Source organism: Erigeron canadensis, chromosome 2, assembly GCF_010389155.1.
Source record: "Erigeron canadensis isolate Cc75 chromosome 2, C_canadensis_v1, whole genome shotgun sequence".
In the NCBI taxonomy this organism is placed as follows: Eukaryota; Viridiplantae; Streptophyta; class Magnoliopsida; order Asterales; family Asteraceae; genus Erigeron; species Erigeron canadensis.
In genome coordinates, this window is record NC_057762.1 from 30,663,197 (window position 1) to 30,679,912 (window position 16,716).

At 33.3% G+C, this 16,716-nt stretch overlaps 2 protein-coding genes and 1 long non-coding RNA gene across 3 annotated transcripts; 1 reads left to right on the forward strand and 2 right to left on the reverse strand.

Annotated features, from left to right (window-relative positions):
* The first annotated feature begins 1,083 nt into the window (after positions 1–1,083).
* On the forward strand, positions 1,084–1,704 carry LOC122588066. The gene has a single exon (XM_043760211.1). It carries the CDS (start codon positions 1,084–1,086, stop codon positions 1,702–1,704), a length of 621 nt encoding a protein of 206 aa, XP_043616146.1.
* A 7,613-nt stretch (positions 1,705–9,317) lies between these two features.
* Positions 9,318–10,537, reverse strand: LOC122586428. The gene is made up of 3 exons (XR_006321990.1): positions 10,340–10,537; positions 9,682–9,798; positions 9,318–9,490 (listed from the first exon to the last, which is right to left on the reverse strand). It is a non-coding gene; the product is annotated as an uncharacterized LOC122586428 (long non-coding RNA).
* A 4,578-nt stretch (positions 10,538–15,115) lies between these two features.
* Positions 15,116–16,685, reverse strand: LOC122589446 (probable carboxylesterase 15). The gene is made up of 2 exons (XM_043761739.1): positions 15,856–16,685; positions 15,116–15,583 (listed from the first exon to the last, which is right to left on the reverse strand). The coding sequence occupies exons 1-2, from the start codon at positions 16,506–16,508 to the stop codon at positions 15,277–15,279; spliced, it is 960 nt and encodes a 319-aa protein (XP_043617674.1). The 5' UTR covers positions 16,509–16,685; the 3' UTR covers positions 15,116–15,276.
* Between the last annotated feature and the right edge of the window lie 31 nt (positions 16,686–16,716).

Sequence of the window (16,716 nt, forward strand, 5' to 3'; positions counted from 1 at the left end):
ATTGTGCCAGTTTCCAAAAAGAGTTGTTCTCTTCGCAATGCAATGCGCTGGTGGAACCAACTAATTATTAATAATAGTTAACGTGTATATTTTAAACTTTTAGCAAACTCATAAATCAATTATACTTTTAATAATCGCGCATCGCACAGGTACAATACCTAGTATGTATATATATATATATATAAGAGGATTAATTTGATCATCCATTGATGAGGATAATTTGAAGGCCAAGATTTAGTCTTTGTATCTCAAGATTTAAATGAACAAATCTCTATAATCAATATACTAATACTAATATATTATACATCCAATTCAGAATTTACGTGCTTACAAAATCAGCATAGTTTTGGAAGTAAAATGTTTAAGGCCATATTTGTAAAAGTTTTTTTCTAATAAGAACTACGAGTAGTATTCAATGAATTTATAAACGAAAGATAATCATGACTGAATTCAAACCAAAGTCGGTGGTTATACCTATGATAACATTTAAAAAAAATAAAATATGACTTTTATATTATGTATAGTTTTTATTCTTTTAATGTAGGTTATAACATAACCATTTTGTTTTTGATAGATTAAAATGACACAACAATATCAGATTTTTGTCAGTAAATATTATGTTTGCGTTTTCCTCTTTTGTTTGAGAATAGAGTAACAAATACTCAAAAAGAAAAAGAGAAATATTAAAAAGAGTAATATATATATGTCGAAAAAGTGGAAATTAGGGAAAAAACAAATTTTATAGAAGCATATATCCATATATGTCGAAAAAGTGGCATGGTTAGGGAAATGATGAAGTGCCAAAATCTGTAGTTATCCGATAACCAATCAAATTCTACTTATTGTCATAGCAGGCAATATTCGTGAGTAATGAAATCTAGACCATCAAATCTAATCCAACGGTTCACATTCAAACCCATGCTTGCGGAATTTACGGCACAGAAACGTCACACTTCACCTTTAGCGACAGAACCTCGTTGCACTGTCTGCGTGTGTTTGCTTTAATATGATTTTGTGTGGAATCAAAATATGCAAATCCTCATCAAACCCACCCTCATTTCGTCTACTCAACCCACAACAATAATGTCACAAAATTTAGATCTCACAATCGTCGCAGCGAAAGGCCTGAAGAATGTCACCTGGAAAAATGGTGAACTCCAGCCATTCGCCGTCTTTGGTTTCAACACTAGTAATTATGGCCGTAAAACAACCACAACCGACACCATCAACAACACAAAACCTATCTGGAACCAACGTTTCTGTCTTCCTATACCTAACCAACCTTCTCATGAAACCATCTTTTGGCTTGACATCAAGCATGAGGATGTTTTAGTTGCTGGTTTGAGGGTGCCGATCTTTGGTGTAGGTCTTCTTAACCCACAGGTTCCGGGGGTTGCAATCACCAGAAGTTTTGATGTTTTCCGGCCGTCTGGGCGTCCCTCTGGCAAGATAAAGTTGAAGCTTGCTCTAATTGATGCTGAAATAGGCATGGAGGCAGCATCATTGATCGAGGAGTCTATTCTTCCCCCACCGCCGGACTACGGCTGGAAAATCTATTCTGATTCTGCTAGCAAAGGAGACGGAGGAGGACCTAGGACTACTCCCACTGGCTGTCAGGTCTGTTATGATGATGATGCTTCAGAGAATGTGCCTAACGAAGACCTTGATGAGTATATCTGTTATCGTCCCCGTGGGGGTTATTAATTGATTGATGACCCATATCTTTGTGTTTGGTGGTTTATTCTGGATCTAGCTATATATATATATGAAATAAAACTAGCTAGCTAGCTAGTTATGGTACTCTTTTTCTTTCTCCTAAAACAAATTCGATCGTACGTTGTTTCCTTCGAGTTTGCTATATTAGTGTAATGAATTCTTAATTAGTTATGCTACTTTTAATTAATGTTAAACGGTTTTGATGATGGCTTTTTTTCGATCATGATATACGAGTATTGGTTTATATATATATGTCTATCTACACAAGTACGTACGTACGTATTCCATCAAATTAATTGGCCGTTAGTTGCAGTTTTTTCTTCGAGTTCAGGAGTTTCCAAAACGTACTGTCCCTCGTTACATCCTTTGTCTCATAACAAACTTATAATTATTAACCCAAACTTTTTGTTATTGTCAACATCTGCACGTAGAAAATAAATTCCAACTTTCAACGGGCCGCGGCAAACCTAATTAAAAGTTATGACTGGGGGTATTTTGATCCAATTGCTGATACGCTGCCATACCTCTACTGCCACCTCACAAAGGCACAACAAGTGCTCTAGCTGACTCGTCCTCTTGGCCGGTCACATAAACCACATACACATCCATGACTCCAAGCACACATTCCTTTTCTTTAGTGCCAAACAAGTAGGAATACGGTCCAACTCCATTCTCCACATGAAGATGTTGCATTTCTTAGCTAGGAACCCACTTGGACCACGTAATTAAACACGGATCCATCATTATAATCTTTGTCTCGTCTCAAAAACTCCTTGACGCCTTCTACTGTAAATACCTTATCTTTCCCACCAATCCATTCCCATTTGTCTCAGTTGTTGCCAAGTTGTATTCCTTCTAGCAGATCACCCAGTCTTTGTTTTTGATCGTCCTCTTCATCAACCCCTAGTATCTTCCCCAAAGTCCACAAAACTCTTTGAGGCCGCGCGAGTTATATTTCTCAATGACCAAACAGTGTGTGTTAATTGTTGAAGGTTAGTATTTGAAGGCGTTGTTTTAATGTGGTGTGTTTTATGAAGCTAATTATGATTTCATTGGGTGGTAATTTGTGCCATTGATGTTATTACTGCTACAATGGGTGTTATTATTAGTTATGTTAATAATTAGGACCTTTGCTACAATGGGTGTTATTATTAGTTATGTTAATAATTAGGACCTTTGAATTGCGAGACTTGAAAGGTTTGTTCGGATTAGTGAGTTATTATTATGTGCAGTTGTAATTATTTTGGGTTGTGAAGTTAATATATTATGGTGGCTTTTGGGTTGTGAGTTATTATTATGTTTAGTAGTAATTATTATGTGCAGTAGTAATTATTTAGTGGGTTGTGAAGTTAATATATTATTTTTTTTAAATAATTCTAAATACCTTTAACATTGTGTGACTCACATTTAAAGGTTATATTAACTTCACAACCCAGAAAACAACTTCCACCAACACCAATGCTGCAAATGAATTGAAGAAACTAGCTGACATTGTCTCCCCACTGGTCACTCAGCCTGAAAGCAATACTAAGGCCATCAACGCCTTGGAAACACAAGTGGCCACTCTTCCCACACACTTTCAGACATGGTGTTAGGTCTTGGATTCGTCGATAAGACTTGCTCGCTGACGTTGGTCGTCAATGAGTCCAGTGCCTTTCTTCAACGGGTATGCTGCCCAATTTGTTAGTCAAGGCGGGAAGAATTCAATCCAGATGAAGACAAAAGTCACATGATGGTTTCTCCAACTGTAATTTACCTTGTATGGAAAAGGTACATTTGGGACCAAAACTAGGGTTTTCTCTCTCATACCCGTTTTGGTAAAGAAGACAAAAGCTCTTGCATGAAAGTACATGGAGCCAATGGGACGTCGACAACCACCATCCTTTCATTATCAATGTAAGGCTGTGTTGCCCTAATCCTCCCCTATAAAAGGCAACACAGCCGAAACACATTATGTGTTTTTGTCACCATAAAAAGTATGTGTCACTTATCTTGTAATTGTTCAAGTTTGTAGTGTGTCTAGACTTAACAATTACCTTGATCATTTGTATTCTTGTAAGTCAAGTTGTAATATCGGTCATGTATTCATCGTTTAATCAATTATACATATGATTAGACTTGCTTAGATCTTTTGCATTTGAACTTGTTATTGTTCTTGTTATTTACTTTCTTCCCTTTACTTTCTGCCTAGTTAATCTTAATATAAGTTGTGTATTTGTGGACCATCACATGGGCATTAATATTGTAGGTTTTCAATTTAAGTTAATATTGTGAAATGCTTTTTCAGTTTATTATGCTAATGTAATAGTTATTCACTTATTCTTATTTACAAATCATTATATCAATTGATTTACTATCTTCACCTCAATTGTGATGTATTAAGTATTAACTTGATTAGCTAGTATACCTTTAAAACTAATTTGCCCTAACATAAAAAAAGGAGGCTGGGAAGCGAAATTTAGGAGTTCCGGTTCCAAACTTTTTCATCCAATTTCAAGCTCATTTCTAAAAATAATTGAAAATGTAAAATTGTATATTTATTAATGAAAATATACTATTACTACTAGAAGGGTGCCCGCGCGTTGCTGCGGCAACGGTTTATAACGTGTGAGATGTTGTAACGGTAATACAAATTGTTCAGGTTCCTTTCATGAGATGCGGTGATAAGGCATCTAACCGCGATTATCATTTTAAATATAAGTCAAGAATTAGATGCAAAAACTAATAAGGTGCAAAAATTAACCATTTTAATTATATTTGTTGGGATTATTTAAGGGTAGTTCAGGAATATTAAAAAAAATGTTAAATTTTTTAAAATAAGGAAGTCAGTTTGTTTTATAAAGGATTATAAATAAATAACCTTGACAAACAAAGATTAATAATAGGGGCATTCTAAATACCTTTAACATTGTGTAACTCACATTTAAAGGTTATATTAGGTGGGACCGAAGAGTATATATTAATTTAGCCAAAAATTATTTTTTAAAAAAATTTCCATGCTTCTTTGACTCCTATCACTACACGCATGTTATCTTACAGCCAGTCAAAAGCTATTTTTAAAGAAAAGTTAAAAATTAAAAGAAACAAAAGGTGTAAAAGTAAACTCCATTTTATATTTGAAGGTTGTTTTAATGTGGTGTGTTTTATGAAGCTAATTATGATTTCATTGGGTGGTAATTTGTGCCATTGATGTTATTACTGCTACAATGGGTGTTATTATTAGTTATGCTAATAATTAGGACCTTTGAAGTTTGAATTGTGGGACTTGAAAGGTTTGTTGGATTAGTGAGTTATTATTGTGTAGTAATTATTTAGTGGGTTATAAAGTTAATATGTTATGGTGGCTTTTGGTTTTCTTCGTGAATTAATGGTAAAAAGCTTCAATTTATTTTTTTTTTGAACAATCAAAAGAATTTTATTAGGAAAAACTAGCGAGATGCTAGGAGAGAGTTACAAATACATCGCCGGGCATAAACACTAAGTAATAGCTAAATACAAAAGGTAGACCATTTGTTCCATTCAACACAGAGGCTTGAAGACCTATTTGAAAGCCAAAGGAAGCTTGTAGATTTTATTTCTTTCGTTGCAAACCGGATTGAAGGTTGTTTTCCTGAGAACACACAATCGTTGCGGCACTTCCAGATTATCCATACATATGCGAGTACCACCATGCTAATGATTTTTTTTGTTTGCTGGATTGAGCATGGGGTGCATAGAAGTCTCGAACAGTTCCTTGAAGCTAGTGGGTCTGATGCTGGGAAGTCTACACCATGAGAGTATAAAGTGCCACAACGAGCTTGCAAAAGGGCAATGTAGTAATTAGAGGTGGTCAATTTATGATGCCTTTTCATACAACGTTTATGAATTTTGGGTATTAATAAAGGAGCAACATAAACCATATTTCTTTTTATCACTTTCCTTGTCTCCCATTGACCTATTTCCATTCCCATTTAATTCTAATCATAAACAAGATCAACAACAACAAGTTGATGTTGTTGTTCTTGGGCGGTCCATTTACAAGCTTTTCCTTTACAGATTTGGTTTTTATGTTTTTTTTTTTCTCAATGTACTTTTAGTTTCATTATTAATATATATCACATGTATCTGTACTATTACTCCAAGTCTGCTTAATAGTCTTCACAATGCATATGGTCATGTTGGAGATACAAAGATTATGTGTAGTAATGCAAAGTTGTTGGTTGAGAGTCGATGGGACAAGGTGAAAGAATTTGTGTAACTATATAATTAGCTTGGTATTTGTGTTTTACGTTGATATATATATGTAATGACCCAGATGGGACAAGGTGAAAGAATTTGATGATAACATCCCTGAGCGTGATTTCCATAATTTTCAAGTACATGTCAAAACCGTGGGGCTGGATGTCAAAATGGGTCATTTTTTCATACAATTTTCTTCAATTTTTGTCATCCAAGTATTTCATAAGTATCTACCCTATTATTTGTTTATAGTAATAAAAAAAAATTAAAAGTATTTGACAAAGGCTAACAATCTGATATGCTTTTATACTTTTGAGGGGAAACACCATATTTTTAATATGAAGTAGTAAGTTCCATTGGGGGTTGTTAATTAGTTGCTACATACAAGTAGATTTAAAATTGAGTTTTGTAAATCAAAGTGTTGAATGGTAAAAGTTGTCCATTATTTATAGTTTTATGAGAAACTATTCTCCCTAAGCTCACCTGGATAGCCACCTTTCATGAGAGTTAATACAATCAACTTAAGAAGAAAAATTATGGTGATAGTAGTTAATAGAGGTGTATTTGGACTGAGTTGGTCTGAACTTGCACGACTCGTGATATCTTTTTTATTCTACATTTAAGATATGTGGCAATGTGTTTCATTTCGCTGTCGGTTGTTACAATGCATGTTTTCAAAAATATGTTGCGCTATTTGGGTTTTTCCTTTAGGAAATAGATGATGAATCTGATGATCATTTCCTGTCCCTATAATCTGCCATAGTCTTAGTTTTGATTAAAAAATAGCTTAACTTCCGTGCTATTCAAGAGAATGTTAAGTAGTTGGTTAGTAATGGACACTCATAGTAGTGTACTTTAGTCATCTGATTTCTTTATTTTTTTGGTGTAGGCATTGTATCAGAGCAGCATGTGGTGAACTCTAAACATTTTTGTTAGTTGTTTTATATTTTCAGGTTGTGAGGGAGATATATGAGATGGTTCTTTCACGAAAGTAGAGAAATGGAGAAAATGAAACAAATAGTTAAAGTTGTGTTCATTGGTAAATTTATAACTACGATCTAGTGATCGGGTCACCTTACATAGATGACAATATTACCCATTTTACGTATATTTGGTTTTTTTTTATACACACTACAACAAAAATGTCAATTCATTACATTTATTTCTTTGCATTTTTTAGAAGTGTGAAAAAATATGTTAGTTTGTTTACATTTAAATTTGTATAAAAAAAAAGTCATAATTTTTTCACAAATATAAATCTATAAACAAAATGTTCACACTTAAAAGTGTGAAAATATGTCAAACATTTTCACACTTAAAAGTGTGAAAGCTAATTTGTCACACTCAAATTCCTCACACTTCCTCTTGTGTGAGAAAATTTGGTGTCATAAATTACTTCCACACTTTTAAGTGTGAACAATTATATAGTTTTACACACTTAAAAATAGGAACTTTTTATTTTCACATATATAAGTATATAACTGTGAAAAGATTTTGATTCTCTAACTTTATTCACACTTTTAAATGTGAATTCTTTTCACACATTTATAAGTGTGAACAAGTTAACAAATTTTTTAAACATTTTTAAAAAATGCAAGTGTTAACAAATAACATATTTGTTGTAGTGACGTATACACATTACAACCTTTGTAAACGAAACAAAAGCTGACTAATATATTCCACTCTAAGTTGTACTTTTTAAAATCTATAATACAATGTATAAGTTACGAGTACAATTTATCAAAGGCTATAACTTCTCATGGTAGAATATGTTTGATTAACAGTAACAATTGATGTATTTAATATGATTTGTTAAGTTGTTTAATTATCTACAAAGCGTGTTCTCACACTTGTGTTAATAGGAAAAATCGTTCCTAACAACTGATAATATATAGTAGTAGCTAATAGAAATAATTTCTAATTTAGATTGCTACTTTTTTTTTAAGGAATGATTTGGACTTAAGTGCGTGGTTGATTGACATGTGTGGCAAGAAATGAAGAACAACTCGTCATGAGTTGCCATGGTTATAGCCTTGAAGATGGATGGTATCTATAATGAATATGGGCAATCTGGATTCATGACGTTATGTTTATACGTATTTAAATGGTAAGAAACGTCCCAAAAAACACTTACTACATCTTGATATCTGAGTTAGTAAAGGCAACCATAGAAAGCTTAAGGAAGTACATGGTTTATATTTAAGCAAGCTTGTGACTTATATATTGAGTAATTATATTTGACCTTGACTTTATGATAACATAGAATTCAATGGATATTTTGTACATGTATGGTAATAACATCTAATTAACGATTAATTATAGTGATTCATGTTCTATAACATTCCATGGATTGTCGAAAACCATTTAAAAATAAACAGTAATCAAATTTAATCATTAATATAACCAGTAACATAAACAAACATGTAATTGATGAAGTTGCTTTTATACGTAGCCATATGAATTTCATAGCGTCAAAATTATTTTATACGAAGGTCTATCGATTGTTCGTATTTCTACACGAGTCTAAATCTAATTGTAAATATAGCATGAATTTTTATAGCATATGTATACCTAGTATATTTATAGCATGAACCGAAAGCTTGTTGCCCCTCGAATTTTTATGCTCAGTGGCGTTGCCTACTTGGCCCAGTACCAGGGCATAATGATGGGTTTCGTAATCCAAAGTTTCTAATTTAAAAGCCAAGTATTCTAAATTTGAAAAGAAATTTAAGGTACAATAGAATCAAAGTTGGTGGATTGACTCAAGACATACATGGGAGTCTTTTCAAAACATACCATAATTGACTCAAGCCAAGTATTGTTTTAACTTTAGTGTATCTTATCCATCTTTATTTGGTTGTCTCTTTAATTATTACTGTAGAATGTATTATTTTAATTTTATTATATAAATTGATATTTATCCAATAACATTAATTTTTTAATATATATTCAGTTTTTTTAGATAATTTTATAAATATAATATTTTATAAAATTTAAAATATACCGTTATAATGTGCTCATTTTTATCAACATTTTGATATAAATTTTATGAAAAATGATTATGGTCAAAAATAATATTCTTTTAAAAAATTGAAAGTATAATGTTTATTTAATATCTTAACTAGCTAATCAATCCGGTTCAACCCAGACCTTTTAATTAATATTTAAATTGTAAATTTGATCTCGATACATTTTAACTGGATATGGATCATCTACTACAATAAGAGCAACTATTACATTAACATAAAATAAAAAGGCATTTAACAATATTAACTTCATCACAAACTTACTCTACTCTAAGAAAATACATGATAAAAATGGAAGTTAAACTTACTTTAATAAAATACATGATCAAACATGGAAGTTAAATTAACGCCCAAAAATCTATAAGGTTTTCATTGATCCAGATGATTAGATTAGTATAACTATACATACATTTTTCAAAATCACATATCAAAAATGAAGTTCCATTACGATACTCGTACCATTATTGTCACGAACCACCATACAGAATACCATAGTGTAAGCATATCTCCAATTTGCATATGTAATCTTGCTGTAAAATAACGAAAAGTTATTTAACATTAAGATACCAATTAAAAATGGTATCCTATAACCAAATGATAATTGAGATACCAATTTAGAATAATGGCCATAAAAATTGCACATAAACTTACTGATTAACCTAGAACCACAGTTCTCCGCAAAGTATAAAAAAGGACGAGCAAGAAAACCAACTACACTTACCCAAACCAATGATGGATATTCATTGTTCTTTCATAGCACCAATGCATCCTTCTCTTAGGATACAACAGGGGACAATGAGTAATTAGGAGCCTATAGATCAGCTACTACTACACCAACCTGCATGATACAGACAATTTGAAGATCCATTGTTAGCAACATTAAGAAATCGTTAATTGGTGTCAAACCCATATAAACTTGGTCAAATGATGGGTTATAAAATAGTCAGTGATCAATGATTTTAAAAGGGAACAAGAAAACAATTAAGTGAGAAACCCATAATAAACTTTTGAAATACATCTATAATATATCAACAGAAATACCAAGATAGAACACAAACCGGCCTGCAAGATAGAGCACAAACCCATTGACACAAAGTTAGCATAATATCTCTAAAAGATGAGTCATATTTTGCTTCCTTATTGGGAAAATCCATCAAGCACTTAGTTATGGCTGACAGCAAAATACGCTTTTTTATCTTCATGTTCGTGTACAAATCAAAAGTAAAAAAAAAAAAAGCCCATTAAGATTACAAATACTAAGATATCATAATTTAAAAATGTTCACATCAACCAAAATCGACAAAATTGCTGATTAACTTAGAACCACAAATGACCAAGACAACTATAAAAAGGCGAGCAACATAACCAACTACACTTACCCCGACCAATGATGGATGTTCATTGTAGCTAAGAGACTCTTAGGTACAGCAGGAATCATTAGTAAAAGTCTCACTGTCGGCACTGGTAAGTATGGATAGCCAACTCAGATCAAGTGCTTCCACAAATTCCAATAACATATCTGGTTTTCGTCATTGGTAACCGCGTTTTCATGATATATATAGCTTATATGGCTATGTATATAACTGGTTCAATATAAATGAATGCCATCAACAAATGAATATTAGCAAAAAAAAAGGCCTTTCAACATTTGATCATATTTGAAAATTAATCTTGACAATAAGACTCAAACGGTTCAAGAATAAAAAAAGTTAGAAAAATCAACCATGGAATAAGTGTCAACCAAATTAAATAGGGATACTACAGTCTACAATAACCAATATCGGTATATAATTTCGCAAAGACGGATAATCAGTAAGAGCAATGGAACATATTTGTCATTGAAGCATTTTATCAAACAGTTTTGTCAATCCAAAACTTATCGTCTAACCTCATAACGGAGCTGAAGATCATACACCACAAACTTTCAGAACTTATTATACAACTTCAAACGTATAAGAGTTTAAAAAGACACTTGAATCAAGAAAATTTATATCATCCCAAAAATTAGGGGTTTTTTCCCTTCCCACTTAAATTCCAGGAAATCATAATTGTAAACCTAATTTAGCCATAAACCTAAATCATATAGATAAATAGATTGACGTACATATTCACATAAAACCTGCGATTAAACTTCTGATCGCCACAAATCCAAATCCGTATGGTGTGTGAAAATACACCTTCGATTTTTTGTACCACATGGATGCTGATAAAGAAGGATGCAAGATAAAAATTATATACTCATAAAAAAAATTGATCTCAAATTCATAGGAAAAAAAAAATCTCGATCAAGAAGTATGAATACGAAAGAAAGAATAAGAAGATTAGAGGAGGGAAGAAAGAACCGTACGTGGGAAAATTTAATTTTTTGGTAGGGTAATTTTGGAAACATTGGGTTGACCCGCCACGTGGCAGATTTGTGAAGGTATTTTTTTTTGTTGGGATCCTGTTTTATTAGAAAAAAAAAGATGTTTATTTCTTTACTACGAGACATGTGAAACTTAATATGATCATATTTGATTGTTGTCGATAAAAAAGAGTACAACTATTTTGAATCATTACTAAAATGATTTTAAAGTTCTATGCTGGAAAGTAGGCTATAGCCTATATAGGTAGTCCATGGGCATTCGAATCTCCGTTATGCATTTCAAACATTATAAATTACATTCCAAATCAAATTGTTGCTCTTTATCTTATATAAGGCAGATTGGTTTTAAGGGATTAAGAACCTGATAAGTCTATTATACCCTTTTCTTCCATGTTATATCATACTATCACACTACTGTTATACCCAAACTACCCTTAAAATAATTCAGGCCTTCTTCATCTACCGAAATTGAAAACATCTCTCTCTGGCCCTCTCTACCCTCTTCTCTCTACCAAAAAACCCTCACCGCCTCTGTACCCATTCCGCCATCACCAATCTCTCATAATCACAACCTTTATTGGTATTTTTTTCTTTCGAATTTTTTTACATGTTTGAATTTGCCGAGTAAACTGTTTTTGTGAGAAATATGGTAAGGGTTAAATGGCCCCCTTTTCGTTTTGAACTTTGATTGTTGATCGGTTTTTAAATAATACTATTAGATCTTATGTATATGAACAACCAAAGATTTTCTTAATATTCAAATAAGTTTTTTCCCTTTTTGTGTTTTTGTAGAATCAACAGGTGCAGATGTTTCAGCCGTGTGAACATTACGGTATGATGTTTACATTGCCTCTTAGATTAGGATAAAAAATATACTTAGGTAAGTGGTGTTTGTGTTCCTCTGATTTTGTGTATAATATTCTTATATATATAATTCTGGATTGGGCTATTCATGTATTTATTTACTCTTTTTACAACATTTGAATGAAGCAGATGTGGATAATCAAAAGCTCGAGTATAACTCTTTGGTTTGTTGGCACCTTTAGTATATTAATTTTCATAGTTTCTAGAATCTGGTGATGGACATGGAAAGTCTAAGAGGGAAAACTGGAGGAGTTCCAACACAAGCTCATCTGCAACAACTTATGTGTGGTTGTAACTACTAATACAAATCGATTCCTCCAACTTTCAGGTAGCTATACTGCAGGTTCATTATTCAGGTTCAGCACCAACATGTTTGATTGGTTTCCTTGATATAGCAATAATTTAACTTTCTAATTATAATTCAAGTAGAAAAACTTTTTACGCGCTATCAACTCGTAGTTAGGATTATAATTTATTTATCAAATAAAGATATTCTTTTTCTCTTTAATATTTTTTATTGATTGGACCATATATATATATATAGGGGTGGGTTAGATTAGAGACTCCTTATTTTAAGGACTGTTAAGGACTTGATCTAGACCGTCCATTTTCATCAGATCTAATCACCACTGATCATCTCCAGCCATATTCATCTCCGGCGAGACTTACACATGTGTAAGTTGAATAAAAATTATGATTCGGAGCGGACTTCGCCCTTAAGGATATTCATAAACCAAAGCTGATGGGGGTGATAGGTCATTGAGAGTGATATAGGTCATAGTGTGATAGGTCATAGAGGGTGATAGGTCATAGGGGGTGACCGGAGATGATCGTCGTCGCCGGAGATGTGTAAGTTACTCACACATGTGTAAGTCTCGCCGGAGATGATCGCCGTCGCCGGAGGATCATGGTGGTGGTCGGAGATGATCATGTTGATGGTGGTGGTGGTGGTGGTGGTCAGAGATGATAGTGGTGGTGGCCGGAGAAGGAGGTAGAAGGAGTCCCTAACAGTCCCTAAAATAAGGAGCCCCTAATTTAACTTTTCCATATATATATATATATATATATTACGTGTGTTTATAAACTTTTTGTTTATGTTAACTAATATTCATATTATGCATGATAGCTAATTATATGAATTTACTTAACGAATATGATGATTATTATACTTTGGGAAAGAAATTAAACCAAAATAAAGAGTAGAGTAACTTTTAATGTCGTTTTTTACAGGTTTTGGGTCCCAATACCGTCTTCGACGGTGTATGAGGGAGGTTGAGATGTAGGCAGTCTTACTCCTACCAAAGTTAAAAAGACTGCTTCCAAGTTTTATCATATGTAGAAAATGACCTCCAGCCTTATGTGTATGTGTGTACGTTCCCATATGTTTACATATCATGTCACTTTTTCTTTTGCAAAGGGTGAAAAAGATTAATGGGAATATAATGTTAAATTCAACGTAACCACAAGATTACCTAACCTTCTTATGATGTTGACCAATTATCAAACTTTGATTCGAAAGATTCAATAACTACGTTACAAATTCCTACTATGGGTAGTGGACTAGTGGGAGATGCCATCCATTAACACATCTATGTTATTTTTTTCATTTGTATATGTAATCATGTTGTTATGATAACATATTCGGTACAAATAAAAATATATATATTTGTCATAACTAATTAACTATAATTATATAGCCTATACAAACATATATTATTAGTGCTACTGAAATGTTTTAGAAACTAGTTTCAGTTGTAGCTTGATGATCGAAAACAGTTGACCTATAATTAAGCAAATCATTCTCATCATGAAATTATATGTACAATTTATATACGAACATCGTATCAAGTATCAACAAAAATAACATCTAATTCATACATACACAGTTACACACATCACATTAAATAAATTAACCAATAAAACATATAATTTTGACAAATCAAAAAATATTTTTATCTTTACTCCCTTATAAAAGAAATTAACTTTTTTTTATTTTAGGTAATTCTACCTTTGAATTACCGGAATTACCCTTGACTTTTTATGTTTTGTTCTAATGAATTAATAATTTACACTCTAAACCTTTATTTTAATAATTAACACTTTAAGCTCTTATCTTCTAAAAATTTTCACTATCACAACTACATCAACTTACACCACTTGACACCGCCACCACCACCAATAGTATCATCACCGACATCACTAGACCGCCTTCTCCGCCACCGTCGCATTGTGCGGATACCATGATCGTAATGGACAAAGGTAAAAACCTGTCATCTTATTTTTACAAATAAAAATAGATTATAAAAAAGATTTTCACGAGACAAAAAAACCAGTTCAACTAAAAAATTGATCAATATAAACCTAAGGTGATTTTACTAGAACACAGTTTACAATTAAACCGATGAAGTAACGGTTCAAATAGTTAAATCAATCGGTTCAAATATTGGTGCTACTTCAATTTTTAACAAACTGAACTCGCTTTGTGAAAAAATAAGATGGGTCTATGATATAGTTTTTATTTTTAAGTGGTCCTTATGTCATAAGATCCATCCTACTTTATTATTCATTCAATTCAACGTTAGATATATGAACAACGCTAAAAGGTTAAGGTTGTGCAATAGTTGACAATCATAACATATCCAAATTAAACACAAAAATGGTAAAAATGATAAGTATTGATTCAATAAACAGAAAGAAATCGTACTTAAACCGGAGCGAGACATGCATTAAACAAAAATGCCAAATTTCTCAGGTATCATGGTTCATGGATCATTGGACCGAGAACCAAATCGTAAGATACAAAAACCAGCCCCATCCGGCCATCCGGGTTTAGTCCCTTGTGCCATTTTGAGCTCTTTAGACAGTACTTTTGGACACCTTTGGCTTGCAGCAAGAAAACCAAGAAAGAAAAATATACTCTCCACACTTCAAAAACGTTTTTAAACAAATACATTTCTTATTCATTCAACACAAAGTTATTAAACTTTTATCAAACAGACTCCTACCACACAAAACAATAAAAAAGAAACACATATAAAGCTGTCGCAATTTATTTGATAATAACTTTTGTACTACTTTTCAAACTTGCTAAATGGAATGTTGGGTGATGAAATCTTTGATAATTTGCATGAGTTTAATGGATGGTTCTGAATTTGGGTCGATGGTGAAGAACCCATGTTGTTGACCTTCAAACTCTACATACTTCACATTCTTACCCCAACTCTCCAATGTCTTTGCATACTCTTTGGCTCTATCTTTTAATAAATCACTAGCACCACAAACCACCAAGATCGGATCCAATTCCACTGGTTTAAGATCCAAGCTAACCGGGCCAAACGGGTTAACCAACGGGTGGTCCATGGTCTCCCCTTCCGGTATAGATAACCTCCAAAACCTAACAAATACAAGCACATTAGTTAACACACTTGCAAGGTGGACGTATAGCGCAAGTCGGGTAACATGTTAAAATAGGTTCAGGATTAGAACGCGCCTTTTCAATAAATGTCTTACATTTTTGTAAAAACGACTCATGATGTTGTATGTTATGAAAATAGACTTTGAACGGCTTTCAATAGTGATCTCTTATTGTTTGAATAGAAAACAACCGAAATAGACACATTAATAAATAGGATTGAAAGAAAGAAAATGATGTAAAGTTACACTAACCGATCGATAAGTTCCCAGTTCAAGAAAGCATCTTTGGGACCATGAGCCTCGGATTCAGTTAACTGAACCCCACCAAAGAAAGGTGCCAATAGAACATAACCCCTGACCCGAACCGGTGTAAGACTCTTTGAACCAGCCCCTAATCGAACCGCCACATTATGAGCAATATTCCCACCAGCCGAGTCACCAGAGATGAACACACGCCCAAAGTCTGCAGAGTCAACTAGCCAAGGATCAGGCTCAGCCGCCACAGCCTGGGACTGTAGCCATTTCACAGAGGCAAACCCATCTTCAATTGCCAAAGGAAGCCTTTTCTCAGGAGATAATCGATAGTCAGGAGACACAATCACAGCTTGGAGAGCCAAAGCCAGCTTAAAACAATAGTTCTGGCAATTAGGCCATGTTCTTGAACCAATGCAGAAACCACCACCGTGGATGTAGTAAAAAACCGGAAGCTTTTTAGCCACGGCTGAAGCTGGCTTGTAAAGCCGCAGAGAAAGATTATTGGGTTCATCAAACAAGATATCTTTCCATAGAACCGATCCATCGTCAATTACAGGGACTTTAAAGCTCGGTTCAGAGGACCGCCATATTGACCCATCACTGTAAACTTTGAGAACACCTCTACAGTCATCAACTTCATACGGAGTCATATTCTGCCGTGTTCAGGACTCAAGAGGTGGTGGTTCTTTAAGGAACAATAATGGGATATAAAAACATGAAAAAAGACAATAACAGGTGGCGCTGATTCTGTATATTTGTGTTTGTCTGTTACTGATGACATATACATTCTTGATTTCGTGCCAAACATGAGTTTTTTAAGCCGGCCATTATTGCTTTTTCAAGTCCAAAAGCGAAACA